Source organism: Sorex fumeus, unplaced genomic scaffold, assembly GCF_029834395.1.
Source record: "Sorex fumeus unplaced genomic scaffold, SorFum_2.1 ptg000007l, whole genome shotgun sequence".
Taxonomy (NCBI): domain Eukaryota; kingdom Metazoa; phylum Chordata; class Mammalia; order Eulipotyphla; family Soricidae; genus Sorex; species Sorex fumeus.
This window is the reverse complement of record NW_026606064.1, coordinates 41670590-41694460: the sequence shown is the minus strand read 5'-3', so window position 1 is coordinate 41694460 and position 23871 is coordinate 41670590. Positions and strand designations below refer to the sequence as shown.

General features: G+C 37.8%; 1 protein-coding gene across 1 annotated transcript in view; it reads left to right on the top strand.

Annotated features, from left to right (window-relative positions):
* Positions 1-23871, top strand: part of KMO (kynurenine 3-monooxygenase) — a 45372-nt gene that overhangs the window by 11578 nt on the left and 9923 nt on the right. Inside the window, exons 5-9 of the mRNA XM_056139127.1 lie at positions 3868-3916; positions 9321-9408; positions 11107-11272; positions 20226-20297; positions 21240-21361. Coding sequence (XP_055995102.1) covers positions 3868-3916; positions 9321-9408; positions 11107-11272; positions 20226-20297; positions 21240-21361 — 497 coding nt within the window. The remainder of the gene's footprint in view (positions 1-3867; positions 3917-9320; positions 9409-11106; positions 11273-20225; positions 20298-21239; positions 21362-23871) is intronic.

The following is a 23871-nucleotide window of genomic DNA, read 5'->3' as shown; positions in this document are numbered from 1 at the left end:
GGAGTATATTAATCTAGTCCCTCACTCAGAAATTTTGCTATTTTTCAATTTCCAAGGTTTGAATTAACATCAAATTTATTGTCATCTCTGTTTAATTTTCATTGCTGCCTTTATATACCAGTGGGAGCTGAGGCCTTTTTTCCTTTAAAGAATGGCATAAAGTTACTCTGGACCACTCAATTCTACAGATTATGCAAATAAATCCAAAATTAATCCCATGACCCCAGGATTTCAGTAAATCCCCAAGGAATCTACCTGATAGAAACTTCTATCTCTTGGTGTTCTGCTTTATTCAACTTGGCATTGTCTGTGTACACAATTTCCCAATTTCACATATAATACTCACTAAAAAACTCATGACTATGCAGAAAATTTGAGGTCATGGAAAGCCACATTCTGCAAAGAACAACAAACAGTTAAGAAATTCCTGATGTGATCAATTTGATCTCCCCAAATCCTTTCTGAGCCACAGTTCTGCATCTCAGAATCCCTTTCTCTACTGCTTATCTGCTTAACATTCAGACTTGTCTTACTGGTTCCTCCCACACACAACCCCTCTCACTGCACTGGGAACAGTCAAAAGATCAAATATTCTCTAATACAGAGGTGGTCAGATTTTCTCTATTCTTACTCTTAACCTCATACTCCCTAAATAGAGAAATAGTATCCCCTAATTAGAACATATTTTCATTTGGAATGGGGGCGTCTTCCCAAGAAGTGCTCAGGAAGGAAACCTACAGTTGATTTTCAGGAAGGTGATTTTTGCTTTATTTTTTTATTTATTTAATTATTATATATATATTTTTTGCTTTTTGGGGTCACACCCAGAAATGCACAGAGCTTACTCCTTGACTCCTTGCTTATGCACTCAGGAATTACTCCTGGTGGTGCTAGGGGGACTATATAGGATGCTGGGAATCGAACCTGGGTTGGCCATGTGCAAGGCAAATGCCCTACCCTCTGTGCTATCACTCTATCCTCAGGAAGGTGATATTTTTTTCAGAAAAGAGGCCATCGGTGATTTGCAGATACCCAGGCCAGTGACTTGATATAAGAACTGGTGATGTGAAGCTGATAAGAACCTGCGGTGCTGGGGATATCTGGGGCACCTTTTTGGTGCTGGGTGTCTCCTGGGCTGCACCTGGGGATACTTGTCAGACCATGTGTTACTGCAACTTGAACACAAGTTAGGTACATGATAGATGTTCTGTCCTAATCTGTGTGCTGTCTCCTGACCCTCTAAGACATTTTTAAAAAGCACCAACGTGCTATTGTTAAAAATTTCCAAAGAATCTTTTTCTTTAGTTTTTCTATTTGCTTTTGTTTTTTTCTTATTTTGATACAAAGCCCACTTTATAGTTCATTTGTTTGTTTTTATTTATGTCTATTTACATAATCAACCACTTAAACAAGATATTGGAAGATTGTCATTTTACGATCATGACTCTAACTTTTATTTACATATAATAACACCCAAAGACATGGAGTAGGCAGACATTTACTCTCAGGTTTGTCTGCAAGAGCAATGCTTATATTGATTCCTTAATGATAGCAATTTCAACCGAAGCTGATAACAGATATAGAACAAATATTTTCCCACTATGAATGTTTCCTCACATTTCTCACATGTGTTTATCATTGAAGTTTATAGATTAATGACATACACTCCATAAAGACTGGAAAACAGGGCTAGAGAGAGACAGTACAGCAGGTAGTGTACTTGCCTTGCACGCAGTCAAACTGGGTTCAATTTCCTGCATCCCATATGGTTCCCTGAGCCCCATGGGAATGATTCCTAAGCACAGAGCTAGGAGTAAAAACTGAGTACAGGTGGCATGACCCAAAAACAGACAAAGAATCTGGAAAACAGAACTATGAAAGAATTTAAATTCAGGGGCCCATATTAATTTCAATTTATAGCAAACACATAAATTGTCATACAGTCACTTCTGTGTAGCATGACTATTTACCTAATACATTTAGTAGCATATAATACACCTAGCATAGACTTCAAATTTTGAAATGTCTGTATGTGGTTAAGATGAAAATTTACAAATTAATGTATTTTTATTAAATATTGTAATATCTCATAATTTGGAAAGTAGTATTGTTTAAATATTTAAAGCAGTGGAGTCACCTGAATTGCAAAACTATAAGACTTTTTAAAAATATTTATTGTTTTTTCAGAGCATTACAAAGCCATTCATTATCAAATTTCAGTTATACAGTATTCCAAAACCATCCCTCCATCAGTGTACATTTCCCAGCACCAATATCCCCAGATTCTTTCCCATCACCCCCACCCCCAATCCAAACCCCTTGCCTGCCTCTTTTTTACTTTATTCTTCCTTCTCATTCTTTTCTTTTTCTTTTTTTATTTTTTAATGAATCACCGTGAATACACTGTAATGAACTGTAATAAATACAGTTACAGAGTTACAAACTTTCGTGCACACGTTTCAGTCATACAGTGATCGAGTACCCATTTCTTCACCAGTGCCCATTCTTCACCACCAATGTTCCCAATATCCTCTCCCATCCCCTCCATCTCTACCCCACCCCACTTCTGTGGCAGGTGGATTCTCTTTTTACTCGCTCTCTCCTTTAGGTGTCTGCAATGCAAGTATTGAGTGACCATCATGTTCATTCTATAGTCTATTCTCAGTACACATCCCGCATCCTGAGTGGATCCTCCAAGCATCCTTTACTTGGTGGTCCCTTCTCTTCTGAACTGCCTTTCCCCCCAGCACGTGAGACCAGTTTCCAGGCTGTGAAGCAATCCTCCTGATACTCATGTCTACTATTCTTGTGTGTATCTCCCATACTGTTACTTTATATTCCACAAATGAGTGCAATCTTCCTATGTCATGTTAATACACTTATATACAAGTTTCATGACTTCATCTTTTCTAACAGCTGCATAGTAGAAGACTTTAATGAGCCCTCAATAAACATTTTTGTCTTTTAAGGGTCCTTTATTCTATTCAAAAGATTTTTTATATGTGTGATATAAAGAAATTAAGTAAAAGAAGAAACAAAACAATACTAAAGAAAATCCTTAGACTCATATTCTTCCTATTTTAAAATAAACTAAAATAAAAAATATTTTTATGAATTCTGAAAAATGTTGTGGGACTAATTACTTTGTCTACTGTGTTACAAGGAGAAGAAATTTCTGATGGAAGTTCAAGACAGTAAGACATACCTAATTGAGAGCTATTGGTATTCTTAAAAAACCCTTTCCACCACAACCAACACAAAATGCACACACCCCAATAACTTTGATATGAAAAGGAAGACCTTCCAAATAGTCTGTCTAGGGAATATTACATTTACTTGAGTGATGCCTTTCTTTATGAAGCTTTTAAAACTTGGAACCCTTGGCCAGATAAATTGTATAGTCGATAGGGCACTTTTCTTTTGTATAGTCGACCTGGGTTTTAACTCTGGTATGGTATATGGTCCTCTTAGTATCTCAGGAATGATTCGTGAGCACAGAGCCAGGAGTAGTCCCTGAGCACTGTTGGATGCTTTACAAACTCCACTTAACAAATCAAGAAAAATTTGGACTCTAAGACCCAAATATGAAATGTATGCTATGTTGCTAAAACTTTAGTAGAAATGCTATTTTTTCAAAAGAGAAAGGTTTAGTTTTTATATTAAACTTTGAAAATTCTGAATTTGAATTTGAGTATTGCATTACATGTATTTGTATAAAGTTAATATTTTGGAGGTTTCTTAGATGCATGATTATAAAACTAAGATCTCAACGTCCTGCCAAACAATATTTGCTGTTCTGAATAAGCATAGTCTTATATTTGTCCATTTTTTTCAGAAGTTAACATTATCTACTCTATTTCTTTCCAGTATATTCTTTCTATAAGCAGGGAAAACTTAAACAAGGACCTATTAAATGGTAAGTCCAAATGTTATTTACCCACTGTCATTTTGAGCTACGCACATGGAACGAGTTTTGTCATATGACTTATTAGAATTGTTTATGCTTCTCTTTTATGGGTTATTTTAAGAACAAGATTATAGGCACCAGAGTGGTAGTACATTGGGTAGAGCACTTGTCTTGCACATGGCCTACATGGGTTCAATCCCTGACATCCCATGGATAATCCCCCAAGCCCTGTCAAACTCAGAGTCTGAGTAAACCCTGAGAATAGCTGAGTGTTGCCCCAAAACAAACGAACAAAGAACAAGATTATATACAATGCAAACTTTTTCTTGAAACTTAATGGTGATATATCCTTTGCCATTCTTTTCCTTTGTATTTGTTTATTTATTTATTTATTGGCTGTTTTGGTCACACCTGGCAATGATCAAGGGTTATTCCTGGCTCTGCACTCAGGAATTACTCCTGGAGATGCTTGGTGAACCTTGGACCATATGGGATGCTGAGGATCAAACTGGATCAACCACATGCAAAGCAATACCGCTGTATCATATCTCCGGTCCCCTCTACCATCTCTCTGGGACCCTGCAATTCCTCTCTTATCTTATCAATGATCTAATGAAAGTCACATTTCTGACATGTATTGAATTCTTATCGTCTTCTAGGGATGAATGAGATCTCACTGCCTAATAAAGAATTCAGTCTAGGGCATAGGTGTGATAGTATAGAGTTTAAGGCACCTGTTTTGACAGATCACTGAATACAGTACCGTAGTACTGTCAGAACTGATTTCTGAGCACATAGTCAGGCTTAAGCTCTGAGCAGTACAAGGTATGGCCCAGCCATTTCTGTGTATACATGTATGTATATATGCATATATATGTATATATACTATGAATAAATTCATTTGAATATATACAAATACATATATTCAAATTATTTTTAAAGTGACAGGGTTAAATTATATTTCAGAAAAATGAAAAACAGTAGTGTGAATGACAGCTGCAGTTTTTAGGGTACTGTAATAATTACTGTACTGAAGTACTGGGTAAGGATTTAAACTATATGAACATGCTTAGAAGGTCATAGATTTAGAAAAAGATCTAATAGATCTTTTATACAGGTGTAGGAGGACAAGAAAAAAGAAAATATAAAATATAACCTTGAAGTGTCTCATTTGAGTAACTAAAAAGATCTACCTATTAATGAAAAAATCAGATGATTATAACATTAAATGGATAACTTTGCTTATCAATCTGGTCACTTTCCATGTACTTTTCTGGGTTTGGCTTTGTTTTGCTTTGTTTGGGGGCCATATCAGGCAGTACTCAGGTTTGAACTCCTGGCTCTGTGCTCAGGGATCACTTCTGGAAGTGCTTGGGGGACTATATTGGGTGCCAGAGATTGAGCCTGGTTCAGCCATGTAGAAGGCAAACTCCTTACATGCTGTATTATCACTTTGGCCTCTCCATGAACTTATGATCATAATAGTGTTTTCTTTTATTTTTTCAACATGTGCTAAACAGATTTATTCTTTTCAAAGCACTCCTCTTAAACATTTCTATTGTCTTTTGTCTCACTTTCCTTCTGACAAAGTCTAACAACCTCTGATCTTTAGCATGCAGTTTCCACATCAGGCATCTGTTTTTCCTGAACATTATACTTCTCAGAAATATTTTTTAAATTAAACTGAAAATTTAAAAAAAGATAATTAAGAATAATATTTTATAAAAGTATTGTTGATAGTTGAGTTTTAAATATATATTATTTCTACACCAATCCCAATATTTCAACTTCCTGCACCAGTGATCCATCCATCTTTCCCCTGAATTAAACTGAACTAACCTGGAAGTATAAGTAAGGGGAAAAATAACTCCGCAACTTTTTTGTTTTTTCTTTTTGGGTCATACCTGGTGATGCACAGGGGTTATTCCTGGCTCTGAACTCAGGAATTACTCCTGGTGGTGCTCAGGGCACTATATGGGGTGCTGGGATCAAACCTAGGTTGGACGCATGCAAGGCAAACGCCCTACCCACTGTGCTATCGCTCCAGCCCCTCCAGCAACTTTTGAAATGGGTCTTGTTTTATTGTTTATTTCATGTTCTTTTTAATTTTTAGACTGTTTTAAAATGTGTGGGATGAGATTATGTTGCTAGACATATTTTATATTGATATTAAGAAAATAAACCACAGAACAGTTTTTTTTTTTATTAGTGAAACACCATGAGGTACAGTTGTAGACTTACAAATTTTTGTGCTTGGATTTCAATTATACAATGATCAAATATCCATCCCTCCACCAGTGCCCATTTTCCACCACCACGGGTCCCAGTATCCCTCCCCCCCTCATCCCCCCCATCTCACCCTGCCTCTGTGGCAGGGCATTCCCTTTTCTCTCTCTCCTTTTGGGTGTTGTGGTTTGCAAAAGAGGCATTAAGTGGCAATCATGTTTGGTCTATAGTCTATTTTCAGCATGCTTCTCCCATCCTAGGAGGATCCTCCCAACACCATTTATTTGGTGCTCCCTTCTCTATCACAGAACAGTTTTTTTGGGGGGGGGGTAATATATACAATCAAATACTTTATTTCACACACAAAAATGTTATATTTTATAGACTCACACACAAAAAAGATGAATATCCCCAAAGAAGGTTAATGAAAGAATAAATCCACAAATTGGCATAGAAATGTGTTTTGGCTATGGGCCTGAGAGCCATTTCAATGGGCACAGTGCATGCTTTGCATGCAGGAGACCTGAGTTCATTTCTTGGCACTACATGCTACCCTAAACACCACTGGAAGCAATCCTACAGCTTAGAGCCTAGTTCCTGAACACTGTCAGGTATGGCCCTCAACCCCCATAAAACAAATGTGTAAGGGCTAGAGCGACAGCACAGCAGGTAGGGCATTTGCCTTGCACACGCTGACCCAGATTTGATTCCCAGCCTCCCATATGGTCTCCCGAGCACCGCCAGGAGTAATTCCTGAGTGCAGAGCCAGGAGTAACCCTGTGCATTGCCGGCAGTGACCCAAAAAGCAAAAACAAAACCCCCAAAAAAAAACCCCAAAAGAAATGTGTAGTTCAGATGGGGGTATTAATATATACAAATACCTTTAAGTTAGAGTTGCTGTGGGAAAAAATATAAATGCTTATACTAAGTACCAGAAAACTCGTCTCAATCAAATCAACATCTCTTTTAGAGTAGTGTTGTCATCATTAGGGACAATCGTCAGTGCACAGAACAGTTTTTTAATGGTAGGATAACATAGCTAAGACAGTCTCGTTATAGTATCCATTGAATTTATTAATATAAGGATAACAAACACTTACTGAGACCCAGGTAGTTGCTTTATATGCATTGGTTTATGTAACTTTCCTAACAAATAATTAAGGTGGCTATCAACTTTATCTGTTTATAGATGGCAAAGGAGGTTAAAAGAGTTCATGGTGGAACAAATCATACTTTTTCTACATGGTAGAATCTGATCTGAACAGTATGTTTGTTACTGCTTTTATGGTCACTCCCTCAAATAATATATATGAAATATAAACTAATAGTAAAGAGTTGAAACAGGTAATAGTCCATCTTAGTTCATAGGTCAGAAACTTCCCAGTTTTTTATTAGTAATATGTAACACAGCATGTGATTTCTAAAATGCCATAAATACACTAATACTATTAATGCTTCATTGCTTGAATCTTTATCTTAGTTTGACATGGAAAATTCTGTATTCCTTTTATACTGCATCAAATATGTGAGCTCTCCATTTTGTATGTCCAATCAATTATAAATGCTTATTCCTAACTGAATAGCCTTCTCTCTGAAGAAGTTGTAACTTAATTATTTCACTGCATCAGCATTTCATGCAGGACTGTTTCATGATTCACATTCTTTGGAGGTTAATAATTATTATGCAAAAAACAGAAAAAAAATGTGACCAAGTAAGCTTGATAAGTCATGAATATTACACATTTTAAAAGGTTTTTTTCCTCTTTTCTTCTCAGGGTTTTTCAGTTAATCAACATTGTAGATCTTTTAAGCAGCATTGCCCAAGATGTGGCCACCAATGTCAGTCACATGTATAATTCTAAATTTTATGATAGCCACATTTTTTTAATTTAAGAAAGCACACATGATATTAATTTTAATAGCAATGCATTTTAATCTATTAGATCAAGTATAATCATCATAGTCACTATAGAACAGTTGTTTACTATAAAATTCTTTTTTAAGTACTAAGTTTTATATTTAGCTCTGAACTTTGAGAATAATAACTGTCTGGTGGTAGAGGAGGACACTGGGTGATAGTAGAGAGAGGGTCTGGTTCTGGGTTGTGTTATGCACAAAACTCAACATTAATAGTATTGGAAAACACAGTGCCTAGGGCTGGAGTGATAGTTTGCCTTGCACGCGGCCAACCCAGGTTCGATTCCCAGCATCCCATATGGTCTCCCAAGCACTGCCAGGAGTAATTCCTGAGTGCAAAGCCAGGAGTAATTCCTGTGCATGTGACCCAAAAAGCAAAACAAAAAAAAAAACCCACAGTGCCTAAAATAATAAATATCTTTTCACTATAGTTCACGTAACATTAATAGGGACACAAATAATATTTTATCATTCTGATAGGAATATGGTTAATAGACTAAAAAATAAAATTCTATGTATTGCTAATAGGATAAGCAAAGAGAACAAAAATAACTTTTATTTATTTTATTTATTGAAATGATTCTTCTTGCTCATTTTTCCTGAATTATTCAAGTGTTTTATTAAACAAAGGTATAGTATAAATAACCTATATTATTTAAATAATCAAAATAAAGTTTAGATATAAAGTTTAGATATAAATTTAGGAATGCTATAATAAAAATTTTTTGTTGAATATTTTCAACCACAAGCGAAGCTTTTAGTTAGAGGCAACTTTTATGTATTTATTTTTAAATAATTTATATTTTTATTGGATCACCGTGGGGTACAGTTATAGACTTACAAATTTTCGTCATACATTTCAGTCATACAATGATCGAGTGCCCATCCCTCCACCAGTGCCCCTTCTCCACCACCAAAGCTCCCAGTTTCCCTTCCCTCCCCTCATCACCTCCCCCGCCCTCTCCCTCCTCTGCCTTGAGGCAACTTTTAAAATATGTAAAGTCTAATTCTTTGTCAGAGTGTCAATATTTACAGTGATATAAAATTTATGTAATAGAATTCATTTATGCGGTTTAGATGAGTATAACTGATTTCTGTTTGTGTTTTACTATGAAATCATCTGAAGCATTTAACCAGTTACAAATTGGATTTTGTACAGTGAATAATAGATGTTTCTTATCATAATATTTTCAGAAAGGGATTACTATTTCAACTTGAACAAATAAAGAATTGAAAATGCCATTTTTATTTTCTTTCTTTGATTTCTTAGCTGTTGAGAAATATCCCAATGCAAAACTGCACTTTGGCCACAGGCTGTTGAAATGTGATCCTGAAGAAGGCATGATCACGGTGCTTGGGTAATCACTGGTCAGCTTTTTTTACTTCAGGGGTAAAGGGTTAGAGTAGAGAATGTTATCTTTAAACTTTGTTCTCTGTTCTTTGAGTTAAATGGTTACTAAAAGGATAACTCAACAGTGTTTAGAGTCAAAGAATCTTAGGGTCTTAGAGCACTCCTAAATATCACAGAAGTGCTTTTTTTATTTGTTCATCAATCTACTGTTCAACACTATGGCTTCAGCTTTTACTCCCTTCAAATAAATGACTCTTCTACCCTGATGCTCCTCTCCTCTTAATGGAGAGTTTTTGTCCTTAGTTGACTCTTTTTCAGTCAAATCTTATATTCTAGTCTTGGAATATGATAAGTGCTCATATTCCATTCAGCCATTCCTTGTGCATAACATAAAACATTTTATCGCAGGTATCTATCTTTGTTCTCCTTCTCACTGAACATCTTCACAGGTATACAACTTACATATGCTCTCAAATACTTTTAAAAGTTGGGGCATGAATTTTTTGAACAGAAGTTTTACTCCTAACTTTCCTAGAATCAGTATTTTCCCTGTTTTCTCTATTTTCCCATTTTCTCCATTAGTTCTTCACTACAAACATTTCCCAGTCTGTCTTCCTGCCAGCCTCAGATTCTATGATTTCTTCCTTCCAAACACCATAGTGCTTAGGGTCTCTTTCTGCACATTTAAATGACAGCAGTCACCTTATCCCTCTTTTCCCTGCCTTCTAAATTCGACATTCACCTTAATATGTTCACAGTAAAGAAAATTTTCTTAAATATAAATCTTTATATATAACCTTTCATTGCAAAAAAAATCTTAGTCAAAATAATGTATTTAAATCTTTTGCATTAACATTCAGCTGTCTCTTCTCATCTTCTACTTTACCCTTCACATTGTATTTTCCTTCTTCTTTTCCTTCCTTCTTTCCTTCCCTCCCAGTTACCCCTTTCCTTCCTTTCTTCCACTTTCTCTTTGCCTTTTCCTTCCTTCCTTCCTTCCTTCCTTCCTTCCTTCCTTCCTTCCTTCCTTCCTTCCTTCCTTCCTTCCTTCCTCCCTCCCTCCCTCCCTCCCTCCCTCCCTCTTTCTTTCTTTCTTTCTTTCTTTCTTTCTTTCTTTCTTTCTTTCTTTCTTTCTTTCTTTCTCACAATATTTAGGAGATAATTCTGGTAATATGCTTGGAGGTTGCTCCTAGCAGTTCTCACAAGACTGTGTGGTGTAAGGCATAGATCTGATAACTGCCACATGGAAAGCAAGCTCCTTACCCTCTGTACTATGTCTCTGTAGTTTTTCTTAAGCTTATCTTCTGATACTCTGCTCTCAAACAACACATAGTGATCCTTGAAAGTCCTGCATGTCCATAACTGGAACACTACCTTCTTCACAATATTCTGTTCCTTTGTGTATGGAACTCAACTCTTAGTCACATTTGTGTGTGTGTTTGTGTGTGTGTGTGTGTGTGTGTGTGTGTGGTATAAAATGCCTTCTCTAATTGCAATAGTTGTGTGTTATTCTGGTTCTCAAAAACAATTCTGTGACTGGGTCAAGTATTATTATTTTAATTTCACTATTAAGGAATCAAAGCTCTAAACAGATATATAAACATGAGCAGTTAATCCTATTACTAAAAGTAAGGATTCCAAGTACAGGTACATTATTATTTTTTCACTGGACTTTTGTTTTGGGATGGTTTATTTCATTTTTCAGATCTGACAAAGTTCCCAAGGATGTCACTTGTGACCTTATTATAGGATGTGATGGAGCCTATTCAACTGTCAGAACTCATCTTGTGAAGAAACCTCGCTTTGATTATAGTCAGAAATACATTCCTCATGGATACATGGAGTTGTCTATTCCACCTAAGAATGGAGATGTAAGTCCTTCTTTCTAATGTCCTTTTCACAACCTTATACCCCTTTATGTTTGGAAGAAGTATATTCTAGTTCAGTTGCTATCAGTGACATGTCACTATTAGTTCTAGTGAATAATGAAATAATTATTCATTATAACTGTAGCACTGTAGCACTGTCCTCCAATTGTTCATCAATTTGCTCGAGTGGGCACCAGTAATGTCTCCATTGTGAGACTTGTTGTTACTGTTTTGAGCATATCGAATATACCACGGGGAGCTCGCCAGGCTCTGCTCTGCAGGTGGGGTACTCTTGGTAGCTTGCTGGGCTCTCCAAGAGGGACAGAGAAATCAAACCCAGGTCGGCCGCATGCAAGGCAAACGTCCTACCTGCTGTGCTATCGCTCCAGCCCATTCATTATAACAATAATGAAAATTGGATATAGCAGTTTCTCTTCACTGGTATCATTCTCACTCCCTCATAGTTAAATACACTGGCCTGAGAGGAAAGTGAAGCAGAGAAATTACAACTATCCTACTGCAAACACATAAGGGATTTTTATATGCAATAATTAATTTTTTTATTTTCTCTTAAAAATAGACAGAAGGGGTCAGAGAAATAATAAGCAAGTAAGGTCCTTGCATGCCTTGCAAGCAGTGAACCCAGGTTTAATCCCTTGTATCACTATATGGTCCCCAGAACATAGTCAGGAGTAATTCCTGAGCACGAAGTCAGGAGTAAACCCTGAGTATAATTGATTGTGGCCCCCAAACAAACAAAAAAGAAAAAGAAAAGGGAAAGAATTTTTAAAAGATGTACAGAGGGTCAAATGCATGTTTAAAAATGCTCATAGTCATATTTTTCAGTAAAGTATAAATCAAAATCACAATGAGATATCTCATACCAACGATAATTACAAACATTAAAAATACTGAAAACAGTGTTAGATGGATTTATCAGAAAATAACCCTCATTCACTGTTGGTGGGAATGTTACCTAGTTCGACCTCGTTGGAGAAAAGTAAGGCAATTTATCATAAAGGTAAAAAATAATTCCACTTATTGGCATCTGCCCCACCAAATATAAAAACATTAATTTGAAAAGGTACCTACGTTCATTGCACCAGTTTACAATAGCAAGGATATGGAAACAACCCAAATATCCAATAAAAAATGAATTGATAAAGAAGTTGTGATATATATATATACATAATAAAATTCTAGGGGACAAAAAGAAAAAGTAAAATCATGCAATTTGCCACAATTTGGATAGAGGACAAGTAAAATAATATTTAAAAAAGTGAAATAAGATCAATGGAGTGCACAAATACCAAATGATCTCACTTTTATGTGGTATAGACAAACAAAACAAGGAAATATTAATAAATGATGATGAGCCCTTATACCTGGATTACATAACTGAGAACAACAGATTGTGGGGAGAGTCGGGGGACATGATGAGGTGTACCAGAAGTAACACAGGGCATTAGTGGAACGTCTTGGTCACATTGGTGGTGTTGAGATGGGATAACTGCATATAAAAATCTTTTAATGTCAACAGAAGAGAAAAAAGGAGCTGGGGATGATTTGTTTACTGACAATCCAGAATTCTTATTATATCACATGATAATTATTAAATAAAGTATTTAATAAGTGAGTTAAATTATTAGAAGAGATTTCCATTAAATTTCCTTATTCCCTGATTTTCATGTTAAGCATATGTAGTGTGAAGCAATTATGTTGTAGGTATATTTTATGTTGTCAAAAGCAAAAAATATGTAAAATTAAAAAGCCAAATATACAAGATCAATAAACCACTAGCAAGACTCGCAAAAATACAAAGAGAGAGATCCCTAATAAACTGAATCAAAAATTGAAAGGGAGTATCACAACAGAAACTACAGAAATCCATAGGATCATTGGAGATCATTTTGAGAATCTTGACCCTATGAAACAAGAGAAGCTTGAAGAAATTGATAATATCCTGGATTCCTATAACCTCCCAAGGATGACCCTACAAAGATTTGGAATACCTGAACAAACCTATCACCACTGAGGAAATTGAAATGTTAATCAAATGTCTTCCCCAAAACAAAAGCCCAGGTTAAGATGGATTCACTAGTGAATTCTTTCAAATAGGACCTATTGCCAATCTATTTCAAACTTTTCCAGGAAATAAAAGAAGCAGAAACACTTCCAAAAGTTTCTAAGAGGCAAATATCACCCTAATACTCAAAGCAGACAAAGACATCACAAAAAAAAGGAAAGAAAATTACAGACAGATATCCCTGATGAACACAAATGCAAATATTCTCAACAAAACAGTGGAAAATGAAATCCAACAACTCATCGAAAGGAGCATACACCATGAACAAGTGGGATTCTTCCCAGGGATGCAAGAATGGTTTAACATTCACAAGTTAATCAACATAAAGCACCCCATCAATAAGAGAAAGGTTATAAATCATATCATATAAATAGATACAGAAAAAGTATTTGATAAGGTCCAGCACCTATCCATGATTAAGTAACATGATAATAACAAATGATAATAACATGATTAATCACAAATGGGAGTTGAAAGGACTTTCCTCAGTATAGTCAAAGCCATCTACAATAAGCCCATAACAAGCATTATTCTCAATGGGGAAAAACTAAAGGCTTTCCCCCTAAGATCAAGAACAAAACAAAGTTTCCAACTCTTGTCACTCCTATTCAATACAGTACTAAAAATATTTGCAATATTGGTTAGGAAAGAAAATTATATCAAGGGCATCCAGATATGAAAGGAAGAAGTCAAGATTTCACTATTTATAGATGACATAATACTGTACTTAGGAAATCCTAAAGAATGTACCAAAAAATTATTTCCTGGAATAAATACATTTTTTTAGTAAAGTGGCAGGTAATAAAATCAATACTCAAATGTCCATGGCTTTCCTAGACACAAATAATGAAAGAGAAGAAAGAGATATCTATAAGATAGTGTCAGTCAAGTTGGGATAATAGTAATATACACATTATATATCTGGTTGGATCAGTGAATAAAATACTTATTTAAGTATTAATTATTGTATTGCATTTCTCATTCCAGGGCAAAAATGTATTTACTAATTCTTGAATGCTAATTTTATGTATTTCAGATAAATCTTGCTCTCATGATGTAGGACTTGATAATTCTGAGTTATAGATAATGAAATTCTGTTGAAATTTTTTTACAAAAAAAAAGGAAAGGTTACAGAGAAATACATGACAGGATGAGTGCATGTCCTGCATATGGGAAGCTGAGGTTTGACCCCAGAACTGCCTAGTACCCTGAGCACTGCCAGTAATGATCCCCCCAAGCATAGAACCAGGAGTAGCCCCAAGCACCACCAGGAGTGACCTAAAACCACCCCTCCTAAGGAAAAATTAGAATGAAATAATAACTCCAAATATAAATTTGATGGTCACTTATTTTCTATTCATTTTGATAGTGATGATTATTAAATTGTAAAGTTTCCACTCTTTCAAGAAACACTTTTGACATAGGTATATGATGAAACATAGGAAATTTTTTATATGGCCTAAATGATCCTCTAACCAATTTTTCTCCCCATTTTTCTTCCTCCCTTCTTTCCTTCCTTCGTCTTTATTTTATTCATGTAATAGAAAATTTTACTCCATCTCTTATGGTTGGAATGGTAGAAAAAGATTGGGTAAATTTCAGAACTGAGCTATTATTTGAGGATGATTTTGGGAATGGTATGGAAGACTCATAGTATAGCCTATTATGAGTAGCATAATATAGCATATGTATTTACCTTAGTATAGCAAAGAAACTATTTTTTCTTTTTAAGTCAAACCCACGATACACAGGTGTTACTCCTGGCTTTTCACTCAGGAATTACCCCTGGCAGTGCTGGGAGGACCATAAGGGATACAGGGAACTGAATCCAGGTAGGCTTCGTGCAAGGCAAACATCCTATCTGCTGTGCTATCACTCCAGCCCCCAAGAAACTACTTTTTGCTCAGACTTTATGCTTGAAAAGACTTGTTAGGAAATTAAAGTGGGTTATAAGGGGCCTATCATTGGCATTGTTGTTTGATAAGAATATGTTTGTTTGGTTTTAAGGTCAAACCCAGTGATATTGAGAGCTTATTCTTGGCTTTGTGTTCAAGGATTTCTCTTGAGTTTGCTCAGGAGACTATATGTGGTGCTGAGGATGGAACTGGTGTTGACTGCATTCAAGGAAAGTGCTTTAAACCCTATAATATTTCTCCAACCTGTTAAGGGTGTCTGTAAAACCTTATCACGCCGAAGGTTGTGTGTTCACGTAGGTTGTGTGTTCACGGGCTCACTGGATGGCTCTTTCTCACTGTCTGTGTTCGGTGCTCTTGAACCCTGTGTGTGGCCTGGATCAGGACGGCTGTTCTTTCTCTCAAGCCTGAGCCCCTCTCGCTCGGACTCTCCATTCCCAGAGTTTACAGTCTTAGTTTATATAGCAATCACGTAAGGCAGTGACATAAAGGTGGGTTGAATATTGACAAATCAACAAAGAGAGGTAAGACCACTCCTCCAGGAGATTAACTCAATGATAAAATCTTATAAAATCTCCCCTTGGAGGGAGCGGGTTGAGCTTTCCTCCCCGCCCCGACCAGGTCTCCAGCAGCCGACGACCTCCAGGACCAGACACCACCATGCTGAGACCACTCTCCACACACCTGAAGGTACCGGCAGAGGGACAAAGCCACGTGGGTTCTGGGGCCGAGATCTCCAAGCCTACTCGGATTGGAGTCGAGCATCCTCCACCCAGATCCTCCAAATTCCAGTAGGCGGGGGTCACACCCACCAACTGGCCCCCTGGCGCTGTGTAATCCCATCAGCGGCCAAGACTCAGAGACTATAAAAACCAGAGCCCGGAACCGCGTGGCCGCAAATGCGGCCGCGCGACATTTTATTATGGCATCTCATTCCTACTTTGACAAACTGGCAGGCTCCCGAATGCAACCTGCCCACTCGGCAGAGTCTGGCAAACTCCCTGTGTCGTACCCAATATGCCAAATACCAGTAACAATGATGGGTCTCATTCTCCTAAAGATCCTTGAATATAATCTCCGGGCTAGGATGAAGGAGACATTACTGGGGCCTGTTCGAGGCAATCGACGAATAACAGGATGATCTGTGATCTGTGATCTGTGAAAATCTCATCTAAAGAGATTACTCCAGATTACTAGGAGATCCGCTCAAGGGTGGGATCCCAACAAGGGTGTGTTCTTCCCTCAGTAATCTACTTAAATGATTGTAATAAATCTACTTCTAATATTTCTAGTAATGTCATTCTGTATGAGCACGGTAAGAGATATAAACTTAGTTTGGTTCTTCCTGAGAACATCTCACTATATATTTCGCAGTCCTCAGGCCAGGTTAATCTTCCTAGCTCCATTTGTCCATGATCATGCCCTCAACTTATAGTTGAGTATCGTGGCTCTTTGGCCTGGCCCATTTCATACAATGATCAAACAACCATCCCTTCACCAGTGCACATTTTTTACCACCAAGAACCCCAACATAACCCCCTTTCCACCCTCCCTATGCCTGTGAGGCAGATGATTTCTACTTAACTCTCTCTCTACTTTGATTACATTCATTATTTCAACAAAAGATGCACCATTATTATTTGGAATTTCCTCCCAACAATCAGAACTGATGAAAAGGCATTGTGAAATAATTTGTTTTCTACTGCTGGTTATGCAGACCATATGAGGTTGAGCGGCTGCGATAGCCTCAACCATATGAGGTCGCATGGCCACACAATTTTGGGTTTCTAATATTTTACTAATTAAGTCTGGAGGGATTTCTGCCAAAAGCCAGATAATTATGAGATTGGTTTGTGTGCCTCTGGGGCCACGGCCATGCCGGAGAGCCACTCGTGGGGGGACAACTTGTGGCCTCGGTAGGGAGTGAAGGACATGCCGGTTCTGCCCTCCATCCCATGAGGCTGAAGTTACCCCATCACAGCCGGCTTATACCTGGCTGTCCAATAAGCTCTGCAGTAGTGGCCACCATGGTGCCGGGGGCGGGGGCGGGGATGGAGGGGGAATGCGGAAGAGACAGACACCCTTTCCCTCTAAGGTGGGGGTGCACAGCGCCTTAGTTTAACATATAGTCCATTCACATTTCTGCCACAAGCTGCTGAGTTCTGAATTAGGTCCTTGTGCCTCTGGGGCCATGGCCGTGCTGAGAGCTGCTTGTGGGGGGCCACTTTCCTTCATTTTTGATTGCCATATTAACACCTATTTTAATGATTCCATTTCCAAATGTTTTTTACCTGCTCTGTTTCTATTTCCTATATTCCTTTGACACCAAATCACTTTTTGCCTCTCTACTATTTGTACTGTTAAAGAAAAGTGAGTTTTCATATACACATATCTTATGCACCTTACTTATGAAGGTGCGTTGTCAAAGAGTTAGACATTCATTTTTATGTCTTTGTGTTGGGCTTTATTTGAGGCTCTGGGGACTTTTTAAAAGCCAGAAGATGGGATCTGAGCAATAGTATAAAAAGTAGGACACTGCCTAAATGTAGCCAACCCTGATTTAATTTCCATCACCCCATATGGTCCCACAACTGGTCCCACAACCTCATCAGGAGTGATCTCTGACTGAATCCAGAGTAAGCCCTGGACACTATCTGTTGTGGTCCAAACCCACCATAAAAAAATAAAAATCCAGAAAGAAGAAATTGTCTCTTCAGGGATGCAAATACCACAGCAGATTTGAAAAAATTTAACTAGAAGACCATGTTGTGCAAGATAAACACATCATAGATGCTTTCCAAGCATTTATGAGAAAGAAGAAAGAAGAAAGAAGAAGAAAGAAGAAATTGTCTCTTTAGGAATGCAAATACAGAAGATTTGAAAAAATTTAACTAGAAGACCATATTGTACAAGATAAACACATCATAGATTCTTTCCAAGCACTTATGAGAAAGAAGAAAGAGAGAAAGGAAGAAAGAAAGAAAGAAAGAAAGAAAGAAAGAAAGAAGAAAGAAGGGAGGGAGGGAGGGAGGGAGGGAGGGAGGAAGGAAGGAAGGAAGGAAGGAAGGAAGGAAGGAAGGAAGGAAGGAAGGAGATAAAGAAAGAAAATACGAACTTGAAATAGTTGGAAAATGATGACATATTCATATGTATATAATACACTTGAGAACTTCAAGTGTTCCGGTTAGTTAGGTTTTGGGGCCAGTTGATCTACCCAAACAACCAATTCTTGTTTCTGTTATTGTGCTGTCACTAGAGAGAGTTTTTCATTCATGTTGTAGGAAGCAAGTAATGAAGTCATTTGTAAAATTTCGCATTTCCCAGGAAATTTAAGCATGTAGTATTTCTGTCTATCATGTCCCCAAATAAGGTAAAAATTAAGTACAAAAATCACATAATAACACTTGTATACAAAAAATATATATAAATTATGTCTTCATGTTTTATTGGAAGGCTTGAGCTATAGCTGGTAGTGTTCAGGGTCTTCTCCTTGGTCTGCTCTCAGGTGGTGTTTGAGAGATAATATGTGATGCTGGAGGTCAAACTAGGATTGCTGGGATGCAAGGCAAAGTGCCTTAACCCCTGTACTTTTTAGTTTTATATATATATATATATATATATATACACAAATATAGAATACACAAGAATGTGTATATATTTGTGTAGATGTTTATGTTTGTATACGTGCCTGAAAATAGAAAATTTCTCATAACAAATTCTAACATTTTGAATTTCATTTTTTTTCATTTCATCATCCTGTTATTCGTCGATTGCCTCGAGCAGGCCCCAGTAACGTCTCTTTCATCATAGCCCTGAGATTATATTCAAGGCTCTTTAGGAGAATGAGACCCATCATTGTTACTGGTATTTGGCATATTTGGTACGCCACGGGGAGTTTGCCAGACTCTGCCCTGTGGGCAGGCTACATTCGATAGCCTGCAAGTTTGTCCAAAGTAGGAATGGGACAATATTCTGATAAGATGTCGTGCGGCCGCGAATGCAGCCGCACGGTTCCGGGATCTGGATTTTATAGTCTCTGAGTCTTGGCCGCTGATGGGATTACACGGCGCCAGGGGGCCAGGTGGTGGGTGTGACCCCTGCCTACTGGAATTTGGAGGATCTGGGTGGAAGATGCTCAACTCCAATCCGAGTAGGTTTGTAGGTCTCGGCCCCGGAACCCGCGTGGCTTTGTCCCTCTGCCAGTACCTTCATGTGTGCGGAGAGTGGTCTCAGCATGGTGGTGGCTGGTCCTGGAGGTCTTCGGCTGCCGGAGCCCTGGTCGGGGCGGGGAGGAAAGCTCAACCCGCTCCCCTCCAAGGGGCCCCAGGAAGGAACACCCAGGCGCGGGGGCAGAAGACTGCACTGTTCTCGTCCGGGATCTGGACTTTATAGTCTCTGAGTCTTGGCCGCTGATGGGATTACACGGCGCCAGGGGGCCAGGTGGTGGGTGTGACCCCTGCCTACTGGAATTTGGAGGATCTGGGTGGAAGATGCTCGACTCCAATCCGAGTAGGTTTGTAGGTCTCGGCCCCGGAACCCGCGTGGCTTTGTCCCTCTGCCAGTACCTTCATGTGTGCGGAGAGTGGTCTCAGCATGGTGGTGGCTGGTCCTGGAGGTCTTCGGCTGCCGGAGCCCTGGTCGGGGCGGGGAGGAAAGCTCAACCCGCTCCCCTCCAAGGGGCCCCGGGAAGGAACACCTAGGTGCGGGTGCAGAAGACTGCACTGTTCACATTTTGAATACTGAATGTTATTACAAACTCACTTAAGTTTATAAACTCAAGATATTTTTGATTGAGTTTATGAACAAAATATTTTCTAAGAAATGTGTATTTTGTCATAATAGATGTACATATTATCATACACATACTATTTATACTACTATAAAACATTGAACATACACAGTTCTTTATATATTATGCATTAAAACACTAATCAAAATGTATTATTTTTTCTTGAAGTTTGCCATGGAACCTAATTATCTTCATATTTGGCCTAGAAATACCTTTATGATGATTGCACTTCCCAACAAGGTAATATAGAATTTTCTATCAAAGGTACTTTTCATTTAAAATTGATATTTTCCTTTTATTTTCCTTTTTACTGGGTACATGTATATGTAATACCATTCGAGTCAATTTAATGATTATAATTTCAAAACTTGGTGGTTACTGAGATAAAACTGAAGGAATTCCATGGAAGTGGGGAATATAATAAGTAACAAGAGTTCATGTGTGCTGGGATCTGATTTATCTCCCCCAAGATGGTATAGGAAGAAATGACTACCAGTTAAAGGAAAAATATATAGAGATTGATTGATAATATATTAAGCAATACTTTCAGTGTTTAAGGTTTGTAGTACAATTAATAATATATGTTATCCCAAAAGAGCACAGCTGTTCCTTCATTTGATCCTAGACACTCTTTTTTTCTGAATATTAACTATTTCTCTACTTTGTTCTTAATTTATATTGATATCAATCCTGGGGTCCGATGACTCATAACACTATCTTGAAAGAAAGAATAGAGCAAAAGAAGGGAAAAATAAATTAAATCTATTAGTAACCTAAGGAGGGTAGTGTTTCTTCAGTAAAAATTGCTGTAATTTACATGTAGAATTTCTTTTGTCTTTCCTTTTTTTGAAACAGAAAAGTTTTTTGGAAAATAGAAGGTAAAGGAACTCCCAAGCTGGGGAGGAAACCTAGTTTAGGGCTAAGTTCAACACGTGGAAATTTTCTAACAATCAAGGGATGTGGGAAACACCCCTGAGACTTGACAGAGATTTACTTTGAAAGTGAGGTATGAAAGAAAGCAAGGATGCTTTCTGTTTATGTGGACCTTGTTTCCCAGTACCCTTGGATTGTAGCAAGAACCCTATGATTGTTGAAAATAGAACCTTGTGATTTAGGTTGTGCCTTTAGTGTAGTATCACCTGATGCCCACTCTCTCTCACACTGTGCCTTTTCTTCTCACAGAACAAGTCTTTCACATGTACCTTGTTCATGCCCTTTGAAGAGTTTGAAAAACTTGTAACTAGCAGTGATGTGCTGAATTTCTTCCAGAAGCACTTTCCAGATTCCATTCCTCTAATGGGAGAGTAAGTTTCAAGATAATGCAGTTGTTTCTGTGTTCCATTAGTTTGCATAATTCAAACAAAGGTTATCAACCTATTTCAGTTTTTGAACAGTCTGAGCAGTTGTGGACCTAAATCATAAATATATATTAGAGTCAAAGCCTAAGCCAGATTTCAACTTTGCAAACTTATTTGACATACTGACCCCTTTAAAAAAAATCCATCAGTGTCATTTGCCAGAAATCTACCTTCTTCGATGGAGCTAACAGAATGTGACTGTCTCCACCAACTGCAGTTGCACTGCGGCTATTACTGCCCTTCAGGATCTGTCCAGTGCCTTATGGGACAGTATCAATTACCTTGAGAAACATTGTTCCAAGCAATGCAATGTGGGCAGAAACTGAAAAATCACAATCCACATTAGTTTCCTTGAGAGTCACCAATGTCCCTTGGTCTTCTTTTATCAAATACAGGCTCTTGCATCTCTCAGGGCTTGGTGTGCCTGCTATGTTTTCTTCTGATAGTGGATAACAGAAATATATGATAGATACAGATACAGCTAGACTTCTCAAATCTTGGACCCTCCAAAGCAAAACATCAATAAGTTGTACCTGCTTCAAAAGTGTTGTTGTAAAACTAAGATGATGCCTGGTTATTATCAGGCAGCCCCCAAATAATCACATAACCATCTGCTTTATTATCTCGCTTGTGGTCCATGTCAATATCACCCTCCATATGGACATTGTTATTTGTTCTTTTTCAGTGTCCAGTATTTCTGTTCCCATGGTCTCTGCCTTCTAGAATTCTTTTTTGCATTTAACCTCCAGTGATTTCTATCTCCATTGAAGTAGCACAATATTGCAGAAAAAAACAAATTTTGTGACTTTCTGCCCTTCCTAGAGCCTCAGTTTTTTAATGGGCATCAAAATACCTCCTTTTATGATACCTGAAAATTAAATGAGTAAGTTATGTGAAAAAAAATACCCAATACCAACTCATAGAAAATCTTTCTTTTTAAAAAATTGTCCTGTACAGAACCTTTCCTGTACTTTAATCCAATGTACTGGTCTTCACTTTTCACTCTATTTAACTTTGGGACAGTGCTGAGGGCTTACTCCAGTCTCTGTATTTTGTGAGGCTCAATCCCAGGGACTTGATGCAGTAGCATACAAGGCAAGTGCCCTACTGGCCATATTAACTTTCCAAAGAGAACTGTTTTTAATTCCACCCTTGAAGGAAAATCTCTACATACCAAATTAAACCCCTGTGTACTTTTAAAGCTCATTATACAGCTATTTATTGTCTTTCCTATAAGATTTAAGATCCTTGAAGGGCTGTAAGTCCTTTCTATAGTTTTGACAAACTTTTGTAGATGATTGGAAAAACTAAGTTGATTACAACTGTTTAATTTTGTGTTTGAGGAGCCTTCTAAGTAATACTCAAAGGTTCTGGAGTTCATTTCTGATGATATTCAGCCAATCTAGCTAGATGATTTGATACTAGAGCCCAGAGATGTAGTGATGGCAATACCAGGAGATGGCTCACTTGATCAAGCTCAGAGACCTCAAAACCAACACCCAATAATGTTCAGGTGTTTTCTTGTACTGCAAGAGATGAAATTCACATCCCTGAAAAATCATAGTGTGCTCCCATGGCTCCTAGTTATTTCTTCAGCCTTCAGTTGTCCATTTTAAATTTATAGAAAATTCATATTAATTTTTATTTGGTTTATCACAACAGCATTTGATATTTCACAGAAATGTATAATAAATCAGTGTGTTTGAAAATTGCATGATCCAGTGGAAAGGGGAGTCACCAAGCAGGGGGAATTAGTCACAATAGTGTTATCACCTGGAGCAATAGAACATTGGATAGGGTGTTTGCCTTGCACATGGCCGACCCAGGTTTGATTCTTCTGACCCTCTCAGAGAGACAGGCAAACTATCAAGAATATTCTGCCCAGGAGGCAGAGCCTGATAAACTCCCTGTGGCATATTCAATATGCCTTACAATGGAGATGCTACTGGTGCACGCTCGAGAAAATCGATGTACAACAGGAGGACAGTGCTACAGTGCTACAGTGTTTTTATCATCACTGCTACTGACTCAATAAATGTCTGGGGGTTAGTGAAGTTGTGAGTGGGGGTGGTATCAGATAAAATCTGCACCATCTCCCACAAGGAGTGGATATTAAAACCCTGTCAATCTCACCACGACAGTCATCAATCATGGTTCTCAGACTGAGAAGTCATGCTTTTCACAGGAAAAGGATGTTACTCACAAACAGGTTAGCTAGGTTTGCTGTCCATTGTTGCAGGAGAAGTTCAGGAGAAGCAAAAATACTTTGATTAAATGATTATGGAAGAGAGGAGAGAGAAGGGAGAACCACTAAAGGGAAGAAATTACACCCAAAGTTGGAATGTGCAAGCAACCCCAGAATGGAGTGCACTGGGGTTGCTTTTGCAAAGCTGATTACAATAAGCCTTTTCTAATCTGCCAAGTGTTTGAAACTTTCTGTAACATGAAGAGTCCTT